Source organism: Ranitomeya imitator, chromosome 3, assembly GCF_032444005.1.
Source record: "Ranitomeya imitator isolate aRanImi1 chromosome 3, aRanImi1.pri, whole genome shotgun sequence".
Taxonomy (NCBI): domain Eukaryota; kingdom Metazoa; phylum Chordata; class Amphibia; order Anura; family Dendrobatidae; genus Ranitomeya; species Ranitomeya imitator.
Window position 1 is genome coordinate 389553526 of NC_091284.1, and position 20487 is coordinate 389574012.

A 20487-nucleotide genomic window follows, 5' to 3' on the forward strand; every position below is an offset into this window, starting at 1 on the left:
TACCTACATCTACAAGCATATACATACACACATACTAATCTAGTATATCAGGTGATCAGATGAGCCCTGGAGGAGGTCAGTTCAGTTGGAGAGGGCGGCAGAACTCACTGTGCGGGATGGGGCACAGAGCAGAAGGACTGATATCAGCCCCCTGGTGCGGCTGTGCTGTTCCGACAGTCTCGTGCAGTGAGCTCCTTCCTCATCTCTTTAGGCTATGTTCACACTCTGCAGATTCCACTGCGGATTTTTCCGCAGCAGAATTGCAAAATCCGCAGTGAAAACCCATCGCGGTTTTTACTGCGGATTTATCGCGGTTTTTACTGCGTTTTCTTCTGCGGATTTTCATCTGCAGTTTTCTATTGGAGCAGGTGAAAATCCGCAGAAAAGAAGTGACATGCTGCGGAATGTAATCCGCAGCGTTTCCGCGCGGATTTTTCTGCAGCATGTGCACAGCGTTTTTTGTTTCCCATAGGTTTACATTGAAATGTAAACTCATGGGAAACTGCTGCGGATCCGCAGCGGTCAAATCCGCTGCGGATCCGCAGCAAAATCCGCAAAGTGTGAATATAGCCTTACAGTGAGGAGATGCTGCAGCCTGCTGGGAACAGAACAGTGGAGGGAGCAGAAGATACAACTTAAGTCCTGCTGTTCCTCCACTGCTGTCCCTGTGTGCTGTGAAGCCGGGGCCCCAGACTGTAGGTGAGTACCCACCAGTCACCATTGTCCCAATGTACCATGCAGGAGAACAGAGACAGCAGCCAATGAGCGCACTCCTCAGTCTGGTGAGGAAAGCGTTCATTGGCCAGCGCCTCTCTCTGCATGACACGCCTCCTTTTGAACTGCACTCCACGCGCCGCTCTCTCTCCCTGGCGTGAGAGTGAGGGAGTGAGAGGGGCCCGATACCAGGCCTGCCTGCAGTGGCCACCCTCCACCTCTCGGCCCCAGAGCAGTGGCACCGGCGGAATGTCTGCCCCTGGCTGGGGGCCCCTAGGGCAGCGGGGGCCCCAGGCAGCTGCCTAGTCTGCCTGCCCTGATCTTACCAGATTGCCTTGTGCAGGCATGTACTACGGAGGATAGAGAATGAACTTCAATCCAATATTGCAGCCAGCATGCAGCCGGCGGGTAAGGAAAGGGTGAATCAAACACCCGAAAACCCCGTCCCTATGGCTGAAGATTGTTCCCTCCAAATTCAGGTGACAGAGTCCCTTTAATTTAAAATGACAAAACAACTCTTTTAACCCATATATACATATATGTTTATTTTAGCACTTCATTATTGGCCTGATAACGTCAGGGATTTTATAAAGCTTTGGCAGATACAAAATATGGCAAATGTTTGTTAAGTATTTAAAGGGAAAACAAAAAATAATAATAATAAAAAAAAAACATGATCCAAGTCTCCATAGCATAAAAAAATCAGCCTCCAATGTACCAAGCATATTATGTAAAAACAGTGCAGAAAAGTGGAATGAATGGATGATGGGAGTAACAGGATATAGAAAATGTTACAATAATTGCATTTTCTACATTGCCAATCTGTATAACTAATCTGCGAATTGCAAAGAATCTCTCAATTGCCCTGAGCAGCTTAGAAAGTATTGACCTGGTAGACTACTAACTTGTAGAGCATGTAACGTTACTGTGATGCTTGGAATGTAAAGCGCTTGTTGTAATGGCTGGATTTAGACTGAAATGAAGTACACTGCCATATTACCATGGTTTGGCCATTCACCTTCTGTTGGCTATGTTACCTGACATACTACAGCATACATGGCATGTCAGTAAACAGCACATTATTGAGCTAACTATCGCTATACATTTTAAATATGAAGTTTAGATAACAAATCGAGGATTAAATGAATTAATCAGCATCAAAAATGAATACCAACGTCAATAAAAAGGAAAAAGAATGCAATAAGTAAGGATGTTGCACGCTTGGCTTCGCCAGGCTGAATTATTAAACTCTATCTCCCTCTAGTGGGCAAAATTTGCGAAGGCTTCAAAAGAGTCAGGTAATATACAAGCATTAACCCTTAAAAGTCTTAGTTACACAATACTATATACATGAAATGGTGCATTAATACAGGCAAAGACAAAATGTAAAAAAAAATAGTAATTTCTGCCATTGCCCCTACCCTCCAAAAAACGTACCACGACCTGCACATAGGTATTGCACAGCTTTAGTGTATAGGAACAAAAGGTGTGAAAAGGGACAATGGCTTTACAATAGACGTCCTACAGCCATGGTAAGAAAATCATCATAGCTGAGCCGCACGCTGCCTGCCCTCTGCGTATCCTTGTCACGGTATGCTTCGGTCATGCTCTGCAGCTGGGTGCAAATCTGGATAAAGCGGTCGAGCTGTAAGCCTGGGGTTGCAGATCTTACGGAATATCGGGACATAAGCTGGAGGATAAATTGTGGACTGAGATTATATCCCATCTGAGAGAGTGCTGCGGAAATAAAAGGAAGCAAGATGAGACGCTGCAATGGGAACAGTAAGAAACAAAATACACTGAGCTTTTCATAGAATGAGGATTCGTTTTCTTACATCATATCCCATTATTACGGGCATGTGATAAATCACTGCATTGGATAAGATTAGTGATGAGCAGACGTGTTCGAAACCATGGAAATTGTTGCGGCAGTCTAAATAGTCGCGGGGACATGAACATTTTTCGAGCACTGGGTTAGGACATGAGCATGCTTAGATAACACCTTATCCGAGCACGTTCGCGCATCACCAGACAAGACCTCTAGTAAACAGTAGTGATGAGCGGGCATGCTGAGCACTGCTCGATACTGGAGCGATAATTCGGGTCCTGAATCGAGTAGTGTTCAGTATCGCGTGGGGGTCGGGTCCCCTAAGAAGCTCATTTCAGTCATCGGGCTCCGCACTGAAGCTGCATAGTCCCCTGCTGGGAGGAGAGAATGTACAGTATAGTGAACACTTCTATGGAGCTCTTCACAAAGGGTCTGCCTCTCTGGGCCTAACCAGTCCACGAGCTAGGGTCCCCCGGAAAAATGCAAGTTTCCCATTCACTTCCATTATGTTTGCTCCTCCAGTCGAGGCGGTCCGTTTTCCTGTCCCCGGCCGAAGGCAACCATGGCAGTGCCCGGTGAATGTTAGCTCCCAGACAATGAGCCGCATCTGCTTGCTCAGCAGGTCCGGTTGTCTCAATGTCATCACCAGCAATATGAAAATGTAACCTAGGAAATAGTAGGGCTATGCGCAGTTTACCTTGGTGCAGCTCTCCCTGGTTGATGGAGCCAGATCTATCACGATCAAATTGCTGGAACATGTTCTTCCACTGCTGAAGATACGCCCACAGAGCCGAAAACCCAAACAGATCAATGCGGCCTGAATTACTCCTATCAAACATGTCTGGAAAGAAAAAGTACTTATGAATATAATGAAATAAGCAAAGGCAAAACAGCAGGATATATCTGTATTACAGGAACTACAAGAAAAGTCGATGTCCATTTCATAACGTTCATATTTTGGACAGATTGATTTTTTTTTTTTATTTTAAAAGGTTCCCTGGGAGCGGCCATAATAGAGGCACACACTTACTACCAGTATTGTTTTTGTGGACAGAGCTGCAGGGTGTTATTTCTGCAATGAGTGTGCTTAGGTTTAGGTAGTCACCAGGTCACAATGTTGAGTAAGGAAATCTGTTTTTAACAATGATTGTAGTTTTACGGGCACAAAGCAAAAAAAAAACAAAAACAACCACCTGGCTGTCCTTGTAAGGAGTCCACAAACAGCCTTGTTTATTTTTCTTTTTGAGCTCCTCTTCAGCCCCAATCCTTGTGGGTTGTTCTGGTTTGCATCCTGGACCTCCCTGCAGGCTCTACTGTGTCTATAGACTACATTTCCCAAGAGGAGGTGCTGTATCTGTCCCACAGCTCACACACTAGCACCTTCAGTGCCTGCTCACTTCCTACAAAGCACCATCCTGAGACTCCAATACAGTCTCTAGATGGATAAAGCGCTGCAAGGTTTCCTCTTCTTAACATTCCTCCCATTTCACCTAGAATGTAATGTCTTCATTTCTGATAGCTGTTACAATGCTTTAACTCCTTTCCGACACTGTCAGTAATAATACGTCCCTGCGCCCTGCTACTTATTAATGCGGGACGGATTACTACGTCCAAGCGATCATGCGCGCACAAACTTTGGCTGTGCGTATGCGTGATCGCCGCCGGGAGTCAACTGATTCTCCCAGCTGACACCCGGTACTAAGTGCCAGGAGCGGTCCCGCACCACTCCCGGCACTTTAACTCACTAAATGCTATTATTTTTTGCATGCTGATCGCTTGTATAGCATAGGGATGAAGCAGCATCCCTATGCTATGCAAACTGTCAGCTCTGCACTGACAGATAAAGTTGTTCATCATGCTCTGTAGTTAGAAGGGAAAGGCGTGTACTCTGTTGAAATGAAGCTGGTGCCGGCTGAACATGGACTGGATCCAGTTCAATCATAAATTTGGACAAACAAGCGCACTCAGACAATATTTTTAAGTTGCATCAGAGGTGTGAAGTCTTTATTGAGTAACACCACAGTGGTCAATAGAGTTCTGAGGTAACGTTTCGACCCATAAGGTCTTTCTCAAACCTCACTGTAAAAAACATGAAATACACTATATTAGAGATGGTGTAGCCAAGAAAATATAACAAAACAAAATATAAAATAAAATATAACAAAACACAGTGGATGCAGCAAACAACGGCCAAAAAAAGCAAATACAAGCATAATATAGTAATCATGATAAATGCCACTGTGTTGCTAAATGCATCAAACGATGCTGTATATACATATAGAGTAAAAAAAAGGGGGGGGGGGCAAATACCAAAACAAGAGAAAATAAACAACAAAATAAACAACAAAATACGTGAACAAGGCCCAGAGGAGTTTATAAGCAATACGAATGCTAGATCAGCATTCAGGCAGGCAAAAAACGGAGGATGGTAGGCTTCATAGGTAACTGAAAAAAATATAATATGCTTAATATGTATATATTTTTTCAGTTATCTATGAAGCCTACCATCCTCCGTTTTTTGCCTGCCTGAACGCTGATCTAGCATTCGTATTGCTTATAAACTCCTCTGGGCCTTGTTCACGTATTTTGTTGTTTATTTTGTTGTTTATTTTCTCTTGTTTTGGTATTTGCCCCCCCCCCTTTTTACTCTATATGTATATACAGCATCGTTTGATGCATTTAGCAACACAGTGGCATTTATCATGATTACTATATTATGCTTGTACTTGCTTTTTTTGGCTGTTGTTTGCTGCATCCACTGTGTTTTGTTATATTTTATTTTATGTTTTATATTTTGTTTTGTTATATTTTCTTGGCTACACCATCTCTAATATAGTGTATTTCATGTTTTTTACAGTGAGGTTTGAGAAAGACCTTATGGGTCGAAACGTTACCTCAGAACTCTATTGACCACTGTGGTGTTACTCAATAAATACTTCACACCTCTGATGCAACTTAAAAATATTGTCTGAGTGCGGTTGTTTGTCCAAGTTCATCATGCTCTGAGCATGATCTAGCAACCTTACTAGCTCTGGTGACCCTAACGTCCTCATAATAACATTGGGCCACCATGGCAATGATCGGGACCCCGCATGACGCCACCAGATCTCTGATCCAAGAGCAGAGGGGCCTCCCTCTGCCGGCTCCCGAAATGCTGCAATCGCGTTCGATCACAGCATTTAGGGGGGTTAAAGTTCAGGGTCCGCTCCTGGCACTTGGTGCCAGCTGCCAGAATCAGCTGACACCTGGTGGCGATCGCGGGGGCACAGCCTGTGTAAGCGCAAGATCGCCTGGACGTATCCATACGTCCCAGGTCAATAAGGCCCAGGTCACAGGGACGTATGGATGCATCGAAGGTAGGAAAGGGGTTATAGCTTGTGCAGGGCTACTCACACCAGTCACCATCTGAAAATGTGCTCTTCTAGTTCTTTGACAGATCTGGTGCTAATGCACCAAGCTAGCGGAGAGCCACATGTTGGGGACCTCTTCTCCACATGGGGACTAAACTCAGGAGATGCATACAGAAGGCAGTATATATACTTCTATACAGTGCTACTACAGTTAGTGAGAAACAGCAGTAAATAGATTTACACCTACACACAAACATTTTCAACAATATTTCAGGTTATATCTTTACTTACTTAGCATCATTATACAGGTTTCATCATTAAATGCTGACCAGTTGGAGTTGACCAGGGCTTGTTTAAGCTCTTTTAAGGTTATGTAACCACTTCTATCGGTGTCAACAGTATGGAACCAGTTATAAGCTTCTGGGTCTACTCCTGGGGGCAAATTACCTGTAGATAAAAAAGGGGGTATTCCGGTTATAGTAAATAAAGGTTATATTTTGCAGAATTAAAAGCTATAATATTTTACAATATAATTTCTGTAATAATTCCTCGATCATTGTCCTTATCATGTGATGGGCACGCAGGTTCATGGCTTGGCTATCAGACCTGTGTCATGTAATAAGCGTTCCTAATGAATGCCAGGAAGCGGATATCGTTCAAATCATAAGGAATTTACCCAAAGTATACATGATTTTATCATTAAAAAAAGAAAAATAGAAGAAGAGGGGACGGGAAGAAAAACATTAGACTTGAACAAAGAAGATCCAGGAAAACATACTCAGAAGGGAGGTAAGAACATTTCTAAAACAATCCACAGCGAGGAGATTGGAACAAAACAAAATCCTCTAAACTGCATGCTCGCAAACGCCAGAAGCCTGACAAACAAGATGGAAGAACTAGAAGCAGAAATATCTACAGGTAACTTTGACATAGTGGGAATAACCGAGACATGGTTAGATGAAAGCTATGACTGGGCAGTTAACTTACAGGGTAACAGTCTGTTTAGAAAGGATCGTAAAAATCGGAGAGGAGGAGGGATTTGTCTCTATGTAAAGTCTTGTCTAAAGTCCACTTTAAGGGAGGATATTAGCGAAGGAAATGAGGATGTCGAGTCCATATGGGTCGAAATTCATGGAGGGAAAAATGGTAACAAAATTCTCATTGGGGTCTGTTACAAACCCCCAAATATAACAGAAACCATGGAAAGTCTACTTCTAAAGCAGATAGATGAAGCTGCAACCCATAATGAGGTCCTGGTTATGGGGGACTTTAACTACCCGGATATTAACTGGGAAACAGAAACCTGTGAAACCCATAAAGGCAACAGGTTTCTGCTAATAACCAAGAAAAATTATCTTTCACAATTGGTGCAGAATCCAACCAGAGGAGCAGCACTTTTAGACCTAATACTATCTAATAGACCTGACAGAATAACAAATCTGCAGGTGGTCGGGCATCTAGGAAATAGCGACCACAATATTGTACAGTTTCACCTGTCTTTCACTAGGGGGACTTGTCAGGGAGTCACAAAAACACTGAACTTTAGGAAGGCAAAGTTTGAACAGCTTAGAGATGCCCTTAATCTGGTAGACTGGGACAATATCCTCAGAAATAAGAATACAGATAATAAATGGGAAATGTTTAAGAACATCCTAGATAGGCAGTGTAAGCGGTTTATACCTTGTGGGAATAAAAGGACTAGAAATAGGAAAAACCCAATGTGGCTAAACAAAGAAGTAAGACAGGCAATTAACAGTAAAAAGAAAGCATTTGCACTACTAAAGCAGGATGGCACCATTGAAGCTCTAAAAAACTATAGGGAGAAAAATACTTTATCTAAAAAACTAATTAAAGCTGCCAAAAAGGAAACAGAGAAGCACATTGCTAAGGAGAGTAAAACTAATCCCAAACTGTTCTTCAACTATATCAATAGTAATAGAATAAAAACTGAAAATGTAGGCCCCTTAAAAAATAGTGAGGAAAGAATGGTTGTAGATGACGAGGAAAAAGCTAACATATTAAACACCTTCTTCTCCACGGTATTCACGGTGGAAAATGAAATGCTAGGTGAAATCCCAAGAAACAATGAAAACCCTATATTAAGGGTCACCAATCTAACCCAAGAAGAGGTGCGAAACCGGCTAAATAAGATTAAAATAGATAAATCTCCGGGTCCGGATGGCATACACCCACGAGAACTAAGTAATGTAATAGATAAACCATTATTTCTTATTTTTAGGGACTCTATAGCGACAGGGTCTGTTCTGCAGGATTGGCGCATAGCAAATGTGGTGCCAATATTCAAAAAGGGCTCTAAAAGTGAACCTGGAAATTATAGTCCAGTAAGTCTAACCTCTATTGTTGGTAAAATATTTGAAGGGTTTCTGAGGGATGTTATTCTGGATTATCTCAATGAGAATAACTGTTTAACTCCATATCAGCATGGGTTTATGAGAAATCACTCCTGTCAAACCAATCTAATCAGTTTTTATGAAGAGGTAAGCTATAGGCTGGACCACGGTGAGTCATTGGACGTGGTATATCTCGATTTTTCCAAAGCGTTTGATACCGTGCCGCACAAGAGGTTGGTACACAAAATGAGAATGCTTGGTCTGGGGGAACATGTGTGTAAATGGGTTAGTAACTGGCTTAGTGATAGAAAGCAGAGGGTGGTTATAAATGGTATAGTCTCTAACTGGGTCGCTGTGACCAGTGGGGTACCGCAGGGGTCAGTATTGGGACCTGTTCTCTTCAACATATTCATTAATGATCTGGTAAAAGGTTTACACAGTAAAATATCGATATTTGCAGATGATACAAAACTATGTAAAGCAGTTAATACAAGAGAAGATAGTATTCTGCTACAGATGGATCTGGATAAGTTGGAAACTTGGGCTGAAAGGTGGCAGATGAGGTTTAACAATGATAAATGTAAGGTTATACACATGGGAAGAAGGAATCAATATCACCATTACACACTGAATGGGAAACCACTGGGTAAATCTGACAGGGAGAAGGACTTGGGGATCCTAGTTAATGATAAACTTACCTGGAGCAGCCAGTGCCAGGCAGCAGCTGCCAAGGCAAACAGGATCATGGGGTGCATTAAAAGAGGTCTGGATACACATGATGAGAGCATTATACTGCCTCTGTACAAATCCCTAGTTAGACCGCACATGGAGTACTGTGTCCAGTTTTGGGCACCGGTGCTCAGGAAGGATATAATGGAACTAGAGAGAGTACAAAGGAGGGCAACAAAATTAATAAAGGGGATGGGAGCACTACAATACCCAGATAGATTAGCAAAATTAGGATTATTTAGTCTAGAAAAAAGACGACTGAGGGGCGATCTAATAACCATGTATAAGTATATAAGGGGACAATACAAATATCTCGCTGAGGATCTGTTTATGCCAAGGAAGGTGACGGGAACAAGGGGGCATTCTTTGCGTCTGGAGGAGAGAAGGTTTTTCCACCAACATAGAAGAGGATTCTTTACTGTTAGGGCAGTGAGAATCTGGAATTGCTTGCCTGAGGAGGTGGTGATGGCGAACTCAGTCGAGGGGTTCAAGAGAGGCCTGGATGTCTTCCTGGAGCAGAACAATATTGTATCATACAATTAGGTTCTGTAGAAGGACGTAGATCTGGGGATTTATTATGATGGAATATAGGCTGAACTGGATGGACACATGTCTTTTTTCGGCCTTACTAACTATGTTACTATGTTACTATATAAAATAGCTGAAAACTGCTCAACTGCTTAAAAGAACATTATATTGCTCTCTATTCTTCACTGCTTCGCTGGTCTTTGTTGACAGGCTACAGAGATGCCACCACAGCTATAGCATACCACCACTGCAGTCAATCACTGGGCTCGGCAGAATGAGAACAATATGTTCAGTGATTGGCTGCAGTGGTCACTACAGTCGTGCCAAGACAAGGCAGTGTTAGAGAGGCATCGATGGAGCAGCGGTGGGCGAGTATAGAAAAGTTTGCTACTTTTACATTGGGCGAATCTTGAAGCATTATCAGATTGATTAATGAATTCGAGAAAATAGCGCAAGTGTATCAAAATGGTGCAATAATAAATAGGGTGCTACAAGGTTGTTAATGGGTCAGTGGAAATATATTTTAAACTCACCAGAAGGCCTTTGACCATATTGTCCTTGCTGTGGAGCACCATATGGATTGGATCCGGGTCCCCCGTAAGGTCCACCTGGAGCGTGGCCACCATAAGAGCCTGCTCCTGGGCCACCTGGGGCAGCACCACCTGGTACTTGCTGCCCATAACCGCTATTAGAAGATGGAGGTCCATATGGTGCTCCAGGTGCTGGTCCTCCATATGCAGGCTGTCCAGGGTGACTGCCTCCTCCATATTGCTGGCTTGCATAATAGCTTCCTTGGGGTGCACCAGGGGTATGGCCCACAGAGCCATGGTATCCCTGAAACAAACGAGACAATACCGTCACGAAACCAGTTTATGTTGTGACAACAATAGGTGACGATTGCCAGGAGAACAGTATGTTCCATATATACACAAGCACAGACTTGAAGAGCAACTTTGCACAAGTTCCGACCAGTTTACAGAAAGTAAGCTCATCTCTGCAAGTTAGCATATGTACAGTCCTTTTTCAGAAAAGGATAAGCAAAATATGTGTACACAATCTATTCTGCTACTTCTCCATAAAAGCATCTAATTAAGAGGGTGAACCGGGCAAAAAGTGGCGACCGCTCACATTCATCAGTACAATAACACCTCCTGCCGGAGACATGCACGCATGACATTATCAAATGGATTGGTTCACGACCGCTCCAATGGTAGGATATTATAGCAATTATTCTTACAAATGGTATTCTGTGTGCATAGGATGTCATTGTTCTCGACAGCACATCATGCTGTGTAAACCGGAAGATGTGCTGGCAAGAATGATGATCTTTTGTGCAGCAAAGATCATTTCGCCTGTTGAACAAGTGGTTTGCTCATTTAACAGGTGATCGGAACTCCTTTATACCATAAGATTATCGTGCAATGAGTTAATACGATTGCTTGTTCACAATAGTGATGCATTTTTAAAATGGACCTTAAGGCGGTATTCCCATCTTCAAGATCCTATCCCCATATGTAATGGGTGTAATAATAATATTATTAGCACATTCCTTCTATTAGAAATGTAGTATAGTTCTTCTGATTCACTATGTCGCTTACCCCATGCGCAGGGCATTGCAGTAGCTTAAGTATCCTAATAAAAGTGAACTGTTACTTTATGAGTGGTCGTAACCATAGATACCGAAGCTACTGCAATGCCTGCACATGGGATAGGCGACATAGTGAATCAGAAGAACTAGACTACATTTCTAAGTGGCGGTATTTGCTAATATTATTATTACACCTACTACATATTGGGATAGGATCCTGTAGATCGGAATACCCCATTTTAAGCAGGATCTACACCTATTTTTATTTACGGTACACCATTTTGTCCAACAGTGAAAAATAACCAGAACTGAAAATATGTTTCAGTAGTGGAATCGTGCAAAGCCCACGCTCTCTCGGCTGTCTGACACATGTGATTTCTGTGGCTCCTTCGTGATTTTGACGCTCATTAAATCAGTAATTAAGGGGATTGTCAAGGAGCTAGAGAAGACACATATCCTGTCCTCTCAGCACTATGGCTACGTTCACATTAGCGTTTAACATAGGGGACGCGTGCGTTTTTTTGGTTGCGTTTTTCGACACGTGCGTCGTTTCCGACGCTAGCGTCGGACGCAAGAAAATGCAACAAGTTGCATTTTTCGTGCGTCCGATTTTCGTCAAAAAACGACGCACGCGTCGCAAAACGCAGCGTTTTTGCGCGCGTTTTTTATGCGTCGTGCGTTGCTTCGCCGACGCAACGGCGCGCAACGCTAATGTGAACGTAGCCTTAGTCACACAGCAGAGAAAAGAGCGGGCTCGGTGCAATTCCAATATTCAGCTGCCCCCTCCGGCTGTCAATCAAGAAGAGCTTTGTACAGTGACCCAACAGAGTATACTGTGGCTTTAACCCAGTAACAGCAGAGGGGAGCTGGATTACACCTGAATAAGGAGGACGTGAGCAGCAGGATGAACAGATATTTGTAAGCAAAGCAATGTAACATTTCACATTAAGAGCATTTACATTGCTGTTTACTTTTCACTGCTGGGCAACAATATGCAAAAACAGAAAGTGAAGTTACCCTTTACAGAAGAGAGCCTGAACTTTGCCAAACTGTGATGGTCAGACGTTTGTGTCAGGGAATTATCAGAATGGAAGGTCTTTTGGAGTGTTCCTGTTATGCAGTGGTTAGTAACTCCTTAAAGAGGACAAAGGGAGGATAACCATTGCACCAGTGATGGGATCGTGGCCAGCCAAGGCTCACTGATGGGATCGCGGCCAGCCAAGGCTCACTGATGGGATCGCGGCCAGCCAAGGCTCACTGATGGGATCGCGGCCAGCCAAGGCTCACTGATGGGATCGCGGCCAGCCAAGGCTCACTGATGGGATCGCGGCCAGCCAAGGCTCACTGATGGGATCGCGGCCAGCCAAGGCTCACTGATGGGATCGCGGCCAGCCAAGGCTCACTGATGGGATCGCGGCCAGCCAAGGCTCACTGATGGGATCGCGGCCAGCCAAGGCTCACTGATGGGATCGCGGCCAGCCAAGGCTCACTGATGGGATCGCGGCCAGCCAAGGCTCACTGATGGGATCGCGGCCAGCCAAGGCTCACTGATGGGATCGCGGCCAGCCAAGGCTCACTGATGGGATCGCGGCCAGCCAAGGCTCACTGATGGGATCGCGGCCAGCCAAGGCTCACTGATGGGATCGCGGCCAGCCAAGGCTCACTGATGGGATCGCGGCCAGCCAAGGCTCACTGATGGGATCGCGGCCAGCCAAGGCTCACTGATGGGATCGCGGCCAGCCAAGGCTCACTGATGGGATCGCGGCCAGCCAAGGCTCACTGATGGGATCGCGGCCAGCCAAGGCTCACTGATGGGATCGCGGCCAGCCAAGGCTCACTGATGGGATCGTGGCCAGCCAAGGCTCACTGATGGGATCGTGGCCAGCCAAGGCTCAGTGATGCATATGAAAAGTGAAAGTGAGCCCATCTGGACCAGCCCTACAGAACAGCTATTGCAGTACAAACTGCTGTAAACGTTCATTCTGGCTGTGATAGAAAGGTGCCAGAACAAACATTGCATCACAGCTTGTAGTGCATAAGGCAGAGTAATCACCGACCAGTCACAGTGCCCAAGCTGGCCCTTATTTATTGTTAAAAGCTGCACAGTGGTCAGCACTGGTACCTTACATGGGGTGGTTCTAGCTTCGCTTCAAATATAAACATATGCCTGGAGTTTGGAAAATTGCCAAGTGTTTATGTGCTTTCTTTTGAGTTTTTCTCACACGCCAAAAACACACACTTGGAATTTAAACTGTGAGCCCAAATGGGGCAAGGGACTGATGTGAGTGATAAGCCCAGTACAATGAGCACTGTAGAATATGTAAAAATTTAAGTGAAATAACTAGAGTCCTATGGGCCCAGGTGCAAAATTTGGATGGGGGCCCCTACAGCATGTTGGTCCAATGTACAGGCCCATATAATAATGTCCCCCATACTATAATATGGTCTCCTATCCTAGCCCACTCCTGTAACAATGATAACCGTCCAAGCCCTGGCTCCTTCTGGTAATAATACCCCGTGTCCTGGCTCCCATCATGTACCAATGTCACCCACCCTGGCCTCTATTCTATAATAAATTCTCCCATCATAGCGCTCTTTTCCAACACAGTGATTGACATCCTTTTCATCCTCACACTGACGTCAGCTGCCAAACTCTTATTGGGTGGGTGGCCTGTATAGCTATTGTGGCGCCAGGAGCCATGGCTTCTCTGCACCACACTACAATTCAGCTGCATGTGTGTCAGAGGATGCACATTCAGCTGAAAATGGTGCCATCGTTTGGGCCTGATCCCACGGGCCTGCCTTTGCCCCTGTTGACTCTATATGGAAATTAATATAATTTGCACTTGTGCGCGTATATCCTCATGTGGACAGCTGGGTCCATCTGCATCGGTTTCAAGGGAAAGAAATGCCAGGATGCACTATGGGAAGAAGACAAGCTGGCAGTGGGCACCTTCAGATATCTCGCAAACTAAAAAAGAAAAAGTGTGCTTTTGGTGCCACACTGATTGGAGTAAAGGCTATAGTAACATACATATGGACTGATTTGCCCTCATTCTGCAGCCAGCAATAGACAGTGCAATACAGTGTGTAAAGGAGAATAATGGTGACAGTATTTCTAATGAAACCCAATGGCAAAAAATGTTTTTTTCATCTCCAATTGCATAAAAAAAGTGCCCACAAAACGTGGACAACCCCATAACCTTTTCCTCTCCTCCTGGACATAGGAAACAGAGGGGAAAAAAACACAATTGATGTGAGCATGGGGACTGATGATATTATTTAGGACAAAAGTGATGACAAGGATGGGGACGAAATGGAAAAAGAGAGGAGTCAGTGGGGATCCAAACAGATTTTACTGGTAAAGGGTGCACATAAGTGGAGGCGAGAGGGGCATCACTGCTGTATTACTTCATCCTATCCAGAAGGTGAAGGGAGGCAAAGCTGCCACCAAACTAGGTGTTCACTGCCTCCACCACCCAAGCTGCATTCTACACCATATTCTCCCAGTAAGGCCAGTCACACTCTCAGTATTCGGTCAGTATTTTACCTCAGTATCTGTAAGCCAAAACCGGGAGTGGGTTATTCAGAGGAAAAGTATAATAGAAACACGTCACCACTTCTGTATTTATCACCCACTCCTGGTTTTGTCCTACAAATCCTGAGGTAAAATACTGACAAAATACTGAACGTGTGAACATGGTCTAATACTGAAAAGCTTTCAGGGTGCACACCCCTTCTAAAGCTGTTTTAGTAGATATGATTATCTGTGTAAACATAAGAGGTTATTGGTGTTTTAGCCACTAGTAGCAGCAGTTTGCAGATTCATACTATTGTCCCCTGTATGTCAGCTGGCACACAGGGAGATAACCAGTTTGAGCCGCCTCCAGCGTCAGTTAGAAAACTGAAGGATGACTGAGAATTGCAGGTGGCCATCTTAGTGCAGTGCAGTTAGTAAGGCTACTTTCACACTAGCGTTAACTGCAATCCGTCACAATGCGTCGTTTTGCAGAAAAAACGCATCCTGCAAAAGTGTTTGCAGGATGCGTTGTTTCTCCATTGACTAACATTACGCGACGCATTGCGACGGATTGCCACACGTCGCAACCGCCGCGCGACGGTTGCGCCGTGTTGTGGCGGACTGTCGGCCGCAAAAAATGTTCCATGTAACGTTTTTTGCAGCCGACAGACCGTCTTTTCCGACCGCGCATGCGCGGCCGGAACTCTGCCCCCACCTCCAGGCACCTCACAACGGGGCAGCGGATGTGCTGAAAAGCAGCATCCGCTGCACCCGTTGTGCGGCGGAGACAACGCTAGCGTCGGTAACCCAACGCTAGTGTGAAAGAAGCCTAAGAAACAGATGTGACAGGAGCGGGTCAGATTATTGAGGAAAGGGGCAACTGTCCCTGTGATTCCTGTCAGAGAAGTAGAATCACGTTGGGTGGATGCAGAGTTGGATTCTACACAATGCATTGGCTGTGATGTGAATGGCCTTCTGCTAGCCTGTCAGGCATTAGGCAGAACCACGAGTCAGGCAAATTATAGTGCACCCCATAGAACATACTGGGCCTATCGGTTGTGCAGTGCAGGGGTCCTGGCTGATCCGGGTTAGGCGTGTGTGATAGTTAAGTTAACTGTATTTCCTTCTTGCTATTTCCAGGGTAACACTGTTTTTGTTGTTCGTAAAAACTAGTTCCTTAACAAATTGTCTGGTCGTGTTCTTTGTCCCCGGCCCACTGTATTCTGGGAGAGACCACCCCCGGTACACGGTCTACAACTGCTGAACTGTATTAATAAATCTGACCAAAACAAAAATGATGGAGCATTTAAATGGCAAATTAATTCAATTAATTAAGCTGTGATCCCGTGATGTCCTGTCCATATACTCTCTTCTGCATCCTCCTTTGCCCAGGAGCTGTGGTATGATCAGACCATGTCCCTGTACGGTCAGACACAGACATTACACAGTAAACAGCAGGGGCACAGTTATAAAGATTATCTCAGCACACGAACATTTTTTTAAACATGCAAAAATGATTATTATTCAAAGATTAGTGATTAATATGTACTTTGTGAGAAAACCCCTCTGAGGAATGTGGCATATGCATACATGGAACTATAGCTGTGTCTAGTCTTTCAGTTAAGGCCATTCCTGTGGTTGTCCTGATAAAGTGCAGAGGAAGTCAGGGGCCAAACACAAACATATTGTAAGGATAGGACATCAACAAATGTGCAGGATACTCCCCGAGAGGACAATTAGAAGAATGCAGCATACAAGACCTGTTCTTTGACTTGGTTTTAAAGTCAATCCACGTCAATGCCCACTACAGAGCAGGGAGTCTGTTTTATTGTAGTTCTTCGGCAAGGGACATGAAGATCTGACTTCTTAAAAATGTGCAATGTAATGATGAAAATCAGGAAGTCATAATCAAGAATGTTCTTTACTTTCAAGACAACTTCCAGATAGATCACAAACCACTTATACAAGCACTGGTGGTGTCAGAGTCTAGAGAACCCTACTTTGGGGGATGTCATGTAACTAGTTCTAGTGCGTGGGAGATCATGCTGAGCTTTCTACTGAAGTTGTTATCTTAAAGGACCTGTACTAACATAATAAAGAAATAAAAATAATTTCTGGGTCTTAGTTTCCATGTTCTGGCGGGTGCTGATCTTGTTCCCATGACATGGTAGCACACAAGAATACTATATATTGGTAGAATGACAAAAAAAAAAAAAAGAATCACCAACGAGAAGTAGAATCACTTGTGTTTTTTCTTTTTACCAAGGAGACCTATCGTATATTGGCTTTGCCTTTGCTTAAGGGCCATGGCTGTCTCACAAAGTGAAGACAAATGTTGCTAGGATATACCATCGCTTCATGATCTGTCAGGATCTCACCTCTAGGCTCTCTGTCTAAAATGGAGAAAGAGGTGACATAGTACTGGAAGGTGTGGCGCTGCGTCACCTTCATTGTTTCACCTGTACAGGTCAGTATTAACCATACTGATAGTGGTTATAGGAAAAAAACACCACGTCAACACCTCCACCCTTCTGCAGAGTATCTACAGGCTCGTGACATTAGATCAGACTACTCTCCAGGGCCCAAGTTAAGGGTTGTATTGTATGCTGACCATTCTAATGAATGGATCTTGGAACACAAAGTGACTTAAGTCTGCCAGAATGGAAATTGCTATACGTTCTGGCTCACAGAAGAGTATAACAGACACAGGTCCCCTGGTATAATGATCAAATCCTTACCCATCTTAACTCCTCCATGAAATCTGGCTTTTGTTGCAATTATTAGATACCTGTGCATTTTTCCGGATATGGGGCTGTGTGAGGGCTTATTTTTTTTTGCAACCTGAGCTGACGTTTTTTACTGATACCATTTTGGAGTAGATATAATGTTATGATTACATTTTATTGATAATGTGGCGGCAGACGAAAAAAGAAAACTTTAATTCCGGCGTTTTGATTTTTCTCTTTATTACGCCGATTACCGATCGGATTAATCTGTTTTATATTTTGACAGATGCGACTTTTATGAACGCAATGATACAAAATGTGTATTTTTTTATTGTTTTATTATGGGACAAAAAGGGGGCGATTTAAACTTTTGTTTTTTTTTTAATATTTTTAAGACCTTTTTTTCTACTTTTTACTGGATTTAATAGTCTCCTTAGGGGACTTAAAGCCGTGATCATCCAGTTGCTTCTGTTATACATAGAAGTGCATTTGCCATAGGCTGGCTTTCATAGAAGGATCGTAACGACAGGCACAGGGGCCATTAGCAGACTCTCGATTACGTTGACTGGTGCGCCGACTGGCATGGTGAAAGACGTGCCCCCCTGCCAGCGCGTGTTAAATGCCTCTGAGATTGATCATTTGGAATGGGACAGGTCAACAGCTGTGGGCACATGACGGCTTTGATTTCCTTGGCTTATCTCTAGGAAGCATCACCCCAGCCACCCTGTGCACAAATGTCCTACTGTAATATCTCTTAAATGTTGTGCTCTTGTAAAAGTAGTTACATGTCGATCTATAAAACCGTAAAAAAGCGATCAAAAGTGAACGTACGTTTCAGCAAACAACCAGAGTAAATCAGGACCTGATCAGTAATCTGGGGTTGCTGTATCGGAGCCCTAACAAACACCCTTTAAGTGCCAGCATCTGCAGCTCTTCTTTTGATTGGCTGTCCGGACATGTTTCACTCTGATCCATCAAAAGAAGAGCACAGATGCCATCCGGCGGACAGATTATGGACCCGATCCTGCAAATCAACCCACACCCATATTTAGGCTGCGATGCAGAGGTCACAGTCAGAACTGCCACAGCAATACACACTGTGAACAGACCCCATAAGCGGAGGATGGCGGATTGGGTGCAGAGAGCCGATATCTCACAGATCCCAGAGTGGAGGGAGGTCTGGTCAGCAGTAATGGCCTCCATGTGTCTGTCCTATGTCTCGCACACCCGTGACCAGCCCTTCCCATTCACTGCCTGCCTGGCAGCCCCTCCTTACCTGGCCGTACGAATAGCTCGTCATGATGCCCCTCCTTACCTGGCCGTACGGATAGCTCGTCATGATCCCCCTCCCGGTGTGCAGCCCCGATACACCCGACTTCTGCTGTCAAAGTTCGGTCAGGAAGTGACAGAAGCAGCACGTCACGCCTAATAGTAACCGTTCAGTAAGGGAAGCAAACAGGAGTAATATTTTTGTCTCTTATTCAGACGCCATTTTCTTAGGGACATACACAAAGCATATAAGCGAAATATGGTCCTCAAAAAAATGGCGCCGGTCCGGTGTTTACACGTTTCTGATAGGAGACAATAACTCACTAACTCTGTGCTCTCTAGTGGTGAACTATGGAACGTGACGCGCAAAGGATTGTGGACTGTACGGCGTACGCGCTGATTGGTCGGGGGCGCTGATTGGTCGGGGGCGCTGATTGGTCGGGGGCGCTGATTGGTCGGGGGCGCTGATTGGTCGGGGGCGCTGATTGGTCGGGGGCGCTGATTGGTCGGGGGCGCTGATTGGTCGGGGGCGCTGATTGGTCGGGGCTCTGGTCACACGTGTAGTGGCCGCAGAATTCATTTCCTGCTTGTGAGCTGTTCCGCGCGCGCCGGCACCATGGTCCGCAAGCTGAAGTACCACGAGCAGAAGCTGCTGAAGAAGGTGGACTTCATTAACTGGGAGGTGGACAACAACGTGCACGAGGTGAAGGTGCTGAGGAAATACCACCTGGACCGGCGGGAGGACTACACCACCTACAACAAGCTGAGCAGGGCGGTCCGGGCGCTGGCGCACAAGATCAAAGACCTGGACGAGAAGGACGCTTTCCGGGCGCAGAGCACGGCCAGGGTGCTGGAGAAGCTCTACCAGATGGGCCTGATCCCCACCAGGCAGAACCTGCAGCTGTGTGACAACGTGTCCGCCTCGTCCTTCTGCAGGAGGCGCCTGCCCACCATCGTGGTGAAGCTGCGCATGGCGCAGAACCTGAAGACCGCCATCACATTCATCGAGCAGGGTCACATCCGTGTGGGCGCTGAGGTGGTCACGGACCCCGCCTACCTGGTCACCAGGACCATGGAGGACTTCATCACGTGGGTGGACTCGTCCAAGATCAAGAAGCACGTGATGGACTACAACGAGGAGATGGACGATTTTCTGGCCGCATAGGTCGGTCACATGGTGCGTCATGCGCTCTCTGTGGGTCAGCGCCATGTTGTTTCATTATGGACTTGTCCGGTTACAAAGAGTTGTAATAAAGGGCTTATTTTCATAGTATATGGACATTTGTATTTATGGACGGGGGAAGTATAAGGCGGCAGTGCCCTAACTGGAAGATTGTGGGCCTCAATGCAAAACCGCAACATGTTCCCATCACAGCAGTAGCATTGGTCTTCTCGTATGGGCGGAGGAGGGCTCTGGTGCGATGCCAGCTCCTGCACAGGGTATAGTTCCTGTATGCTGGTTAGTCACATTAGTGAATGACTGGGGCTGTCTGGATTGGAGATCTCCCAAATATATGCAGATCATGAGGCACCCACTGCAGAAGCCCCAGCCGTCACCTGATGATGGATCACTGGGTAGATAATAGCAGACGCCTACTGTCGTTAGCTTGAGCTGTGGTTCTCCGCAACGGACATTACACAGTGAACGGAGCGGTGGTGGTATGGCTAAATTCACTGTCTACATCCAGCCAGAGCTCAACACAAAGGATCAGTGGCGATTCCTGTGTTTAAACACCACCGACGTGTTTTTGATCTGTAGTCTAAACATGGACAAATGGCTGTCCAGCCGTAAGCTTCAAGTCTGCAGTCATTCTATGTGATTATAGGCTGGTGACTTCTCACATCTGGCATGGGGAGTGTACAGGTATGTGATTTGCATACTTC

The 20487-nt window shown here is 45.2% G+C and overlaps 2 protein-coding genes across 2 annotated transcripts; one reads left to right on the top strand and one right to left on the bottom strand.

Annotated features, from left to right (window-relative positions):
- Positions 1-1232: 1232 nt before the first annotated feature.
- Positions 1233-18770, bottom strand: PEF1 (penta-EF-hand domain containing 1). The gene is made up of 5 exons (XM_069756992.1): positions 18650-18770; positions 10034-10334; positions 6184-6339; positions 3240-3383; positions 1233-2451 (listed from the first exon to the last, which is right to left on the bottom strand). The coding sequence occupies exons 1-5, from the start codon at positions 18671-18673 to the stop codon at positions 2222-2224; spliced, it is 855 nt and encodes a 284-aa protein (XP_069613093.1). The 5' UTR covers positions 18674-18770; the 3' UTR covers positions 1233-2221.
- A 371-nt stretch (positions 18771-19141) lies between these two features.
- Positions 19142-19876, top strand: IMP3 (IMP U3 small nucleolar ribonucleoprotein 3). The gene has a single exon (XM_069756993.1). The coding sequence runs from the start codon at positions 19220-19222 to the stop codon at positions 19766-19768; it is 549 nt and encodes a 182-aa protein (XP_069613094.1). The 5' UTR covers positions 19142-19219; the 3' UTR covers positions 19769-19876.
- Positions 19877-20487: the final 611 nt, after the last annotated feature.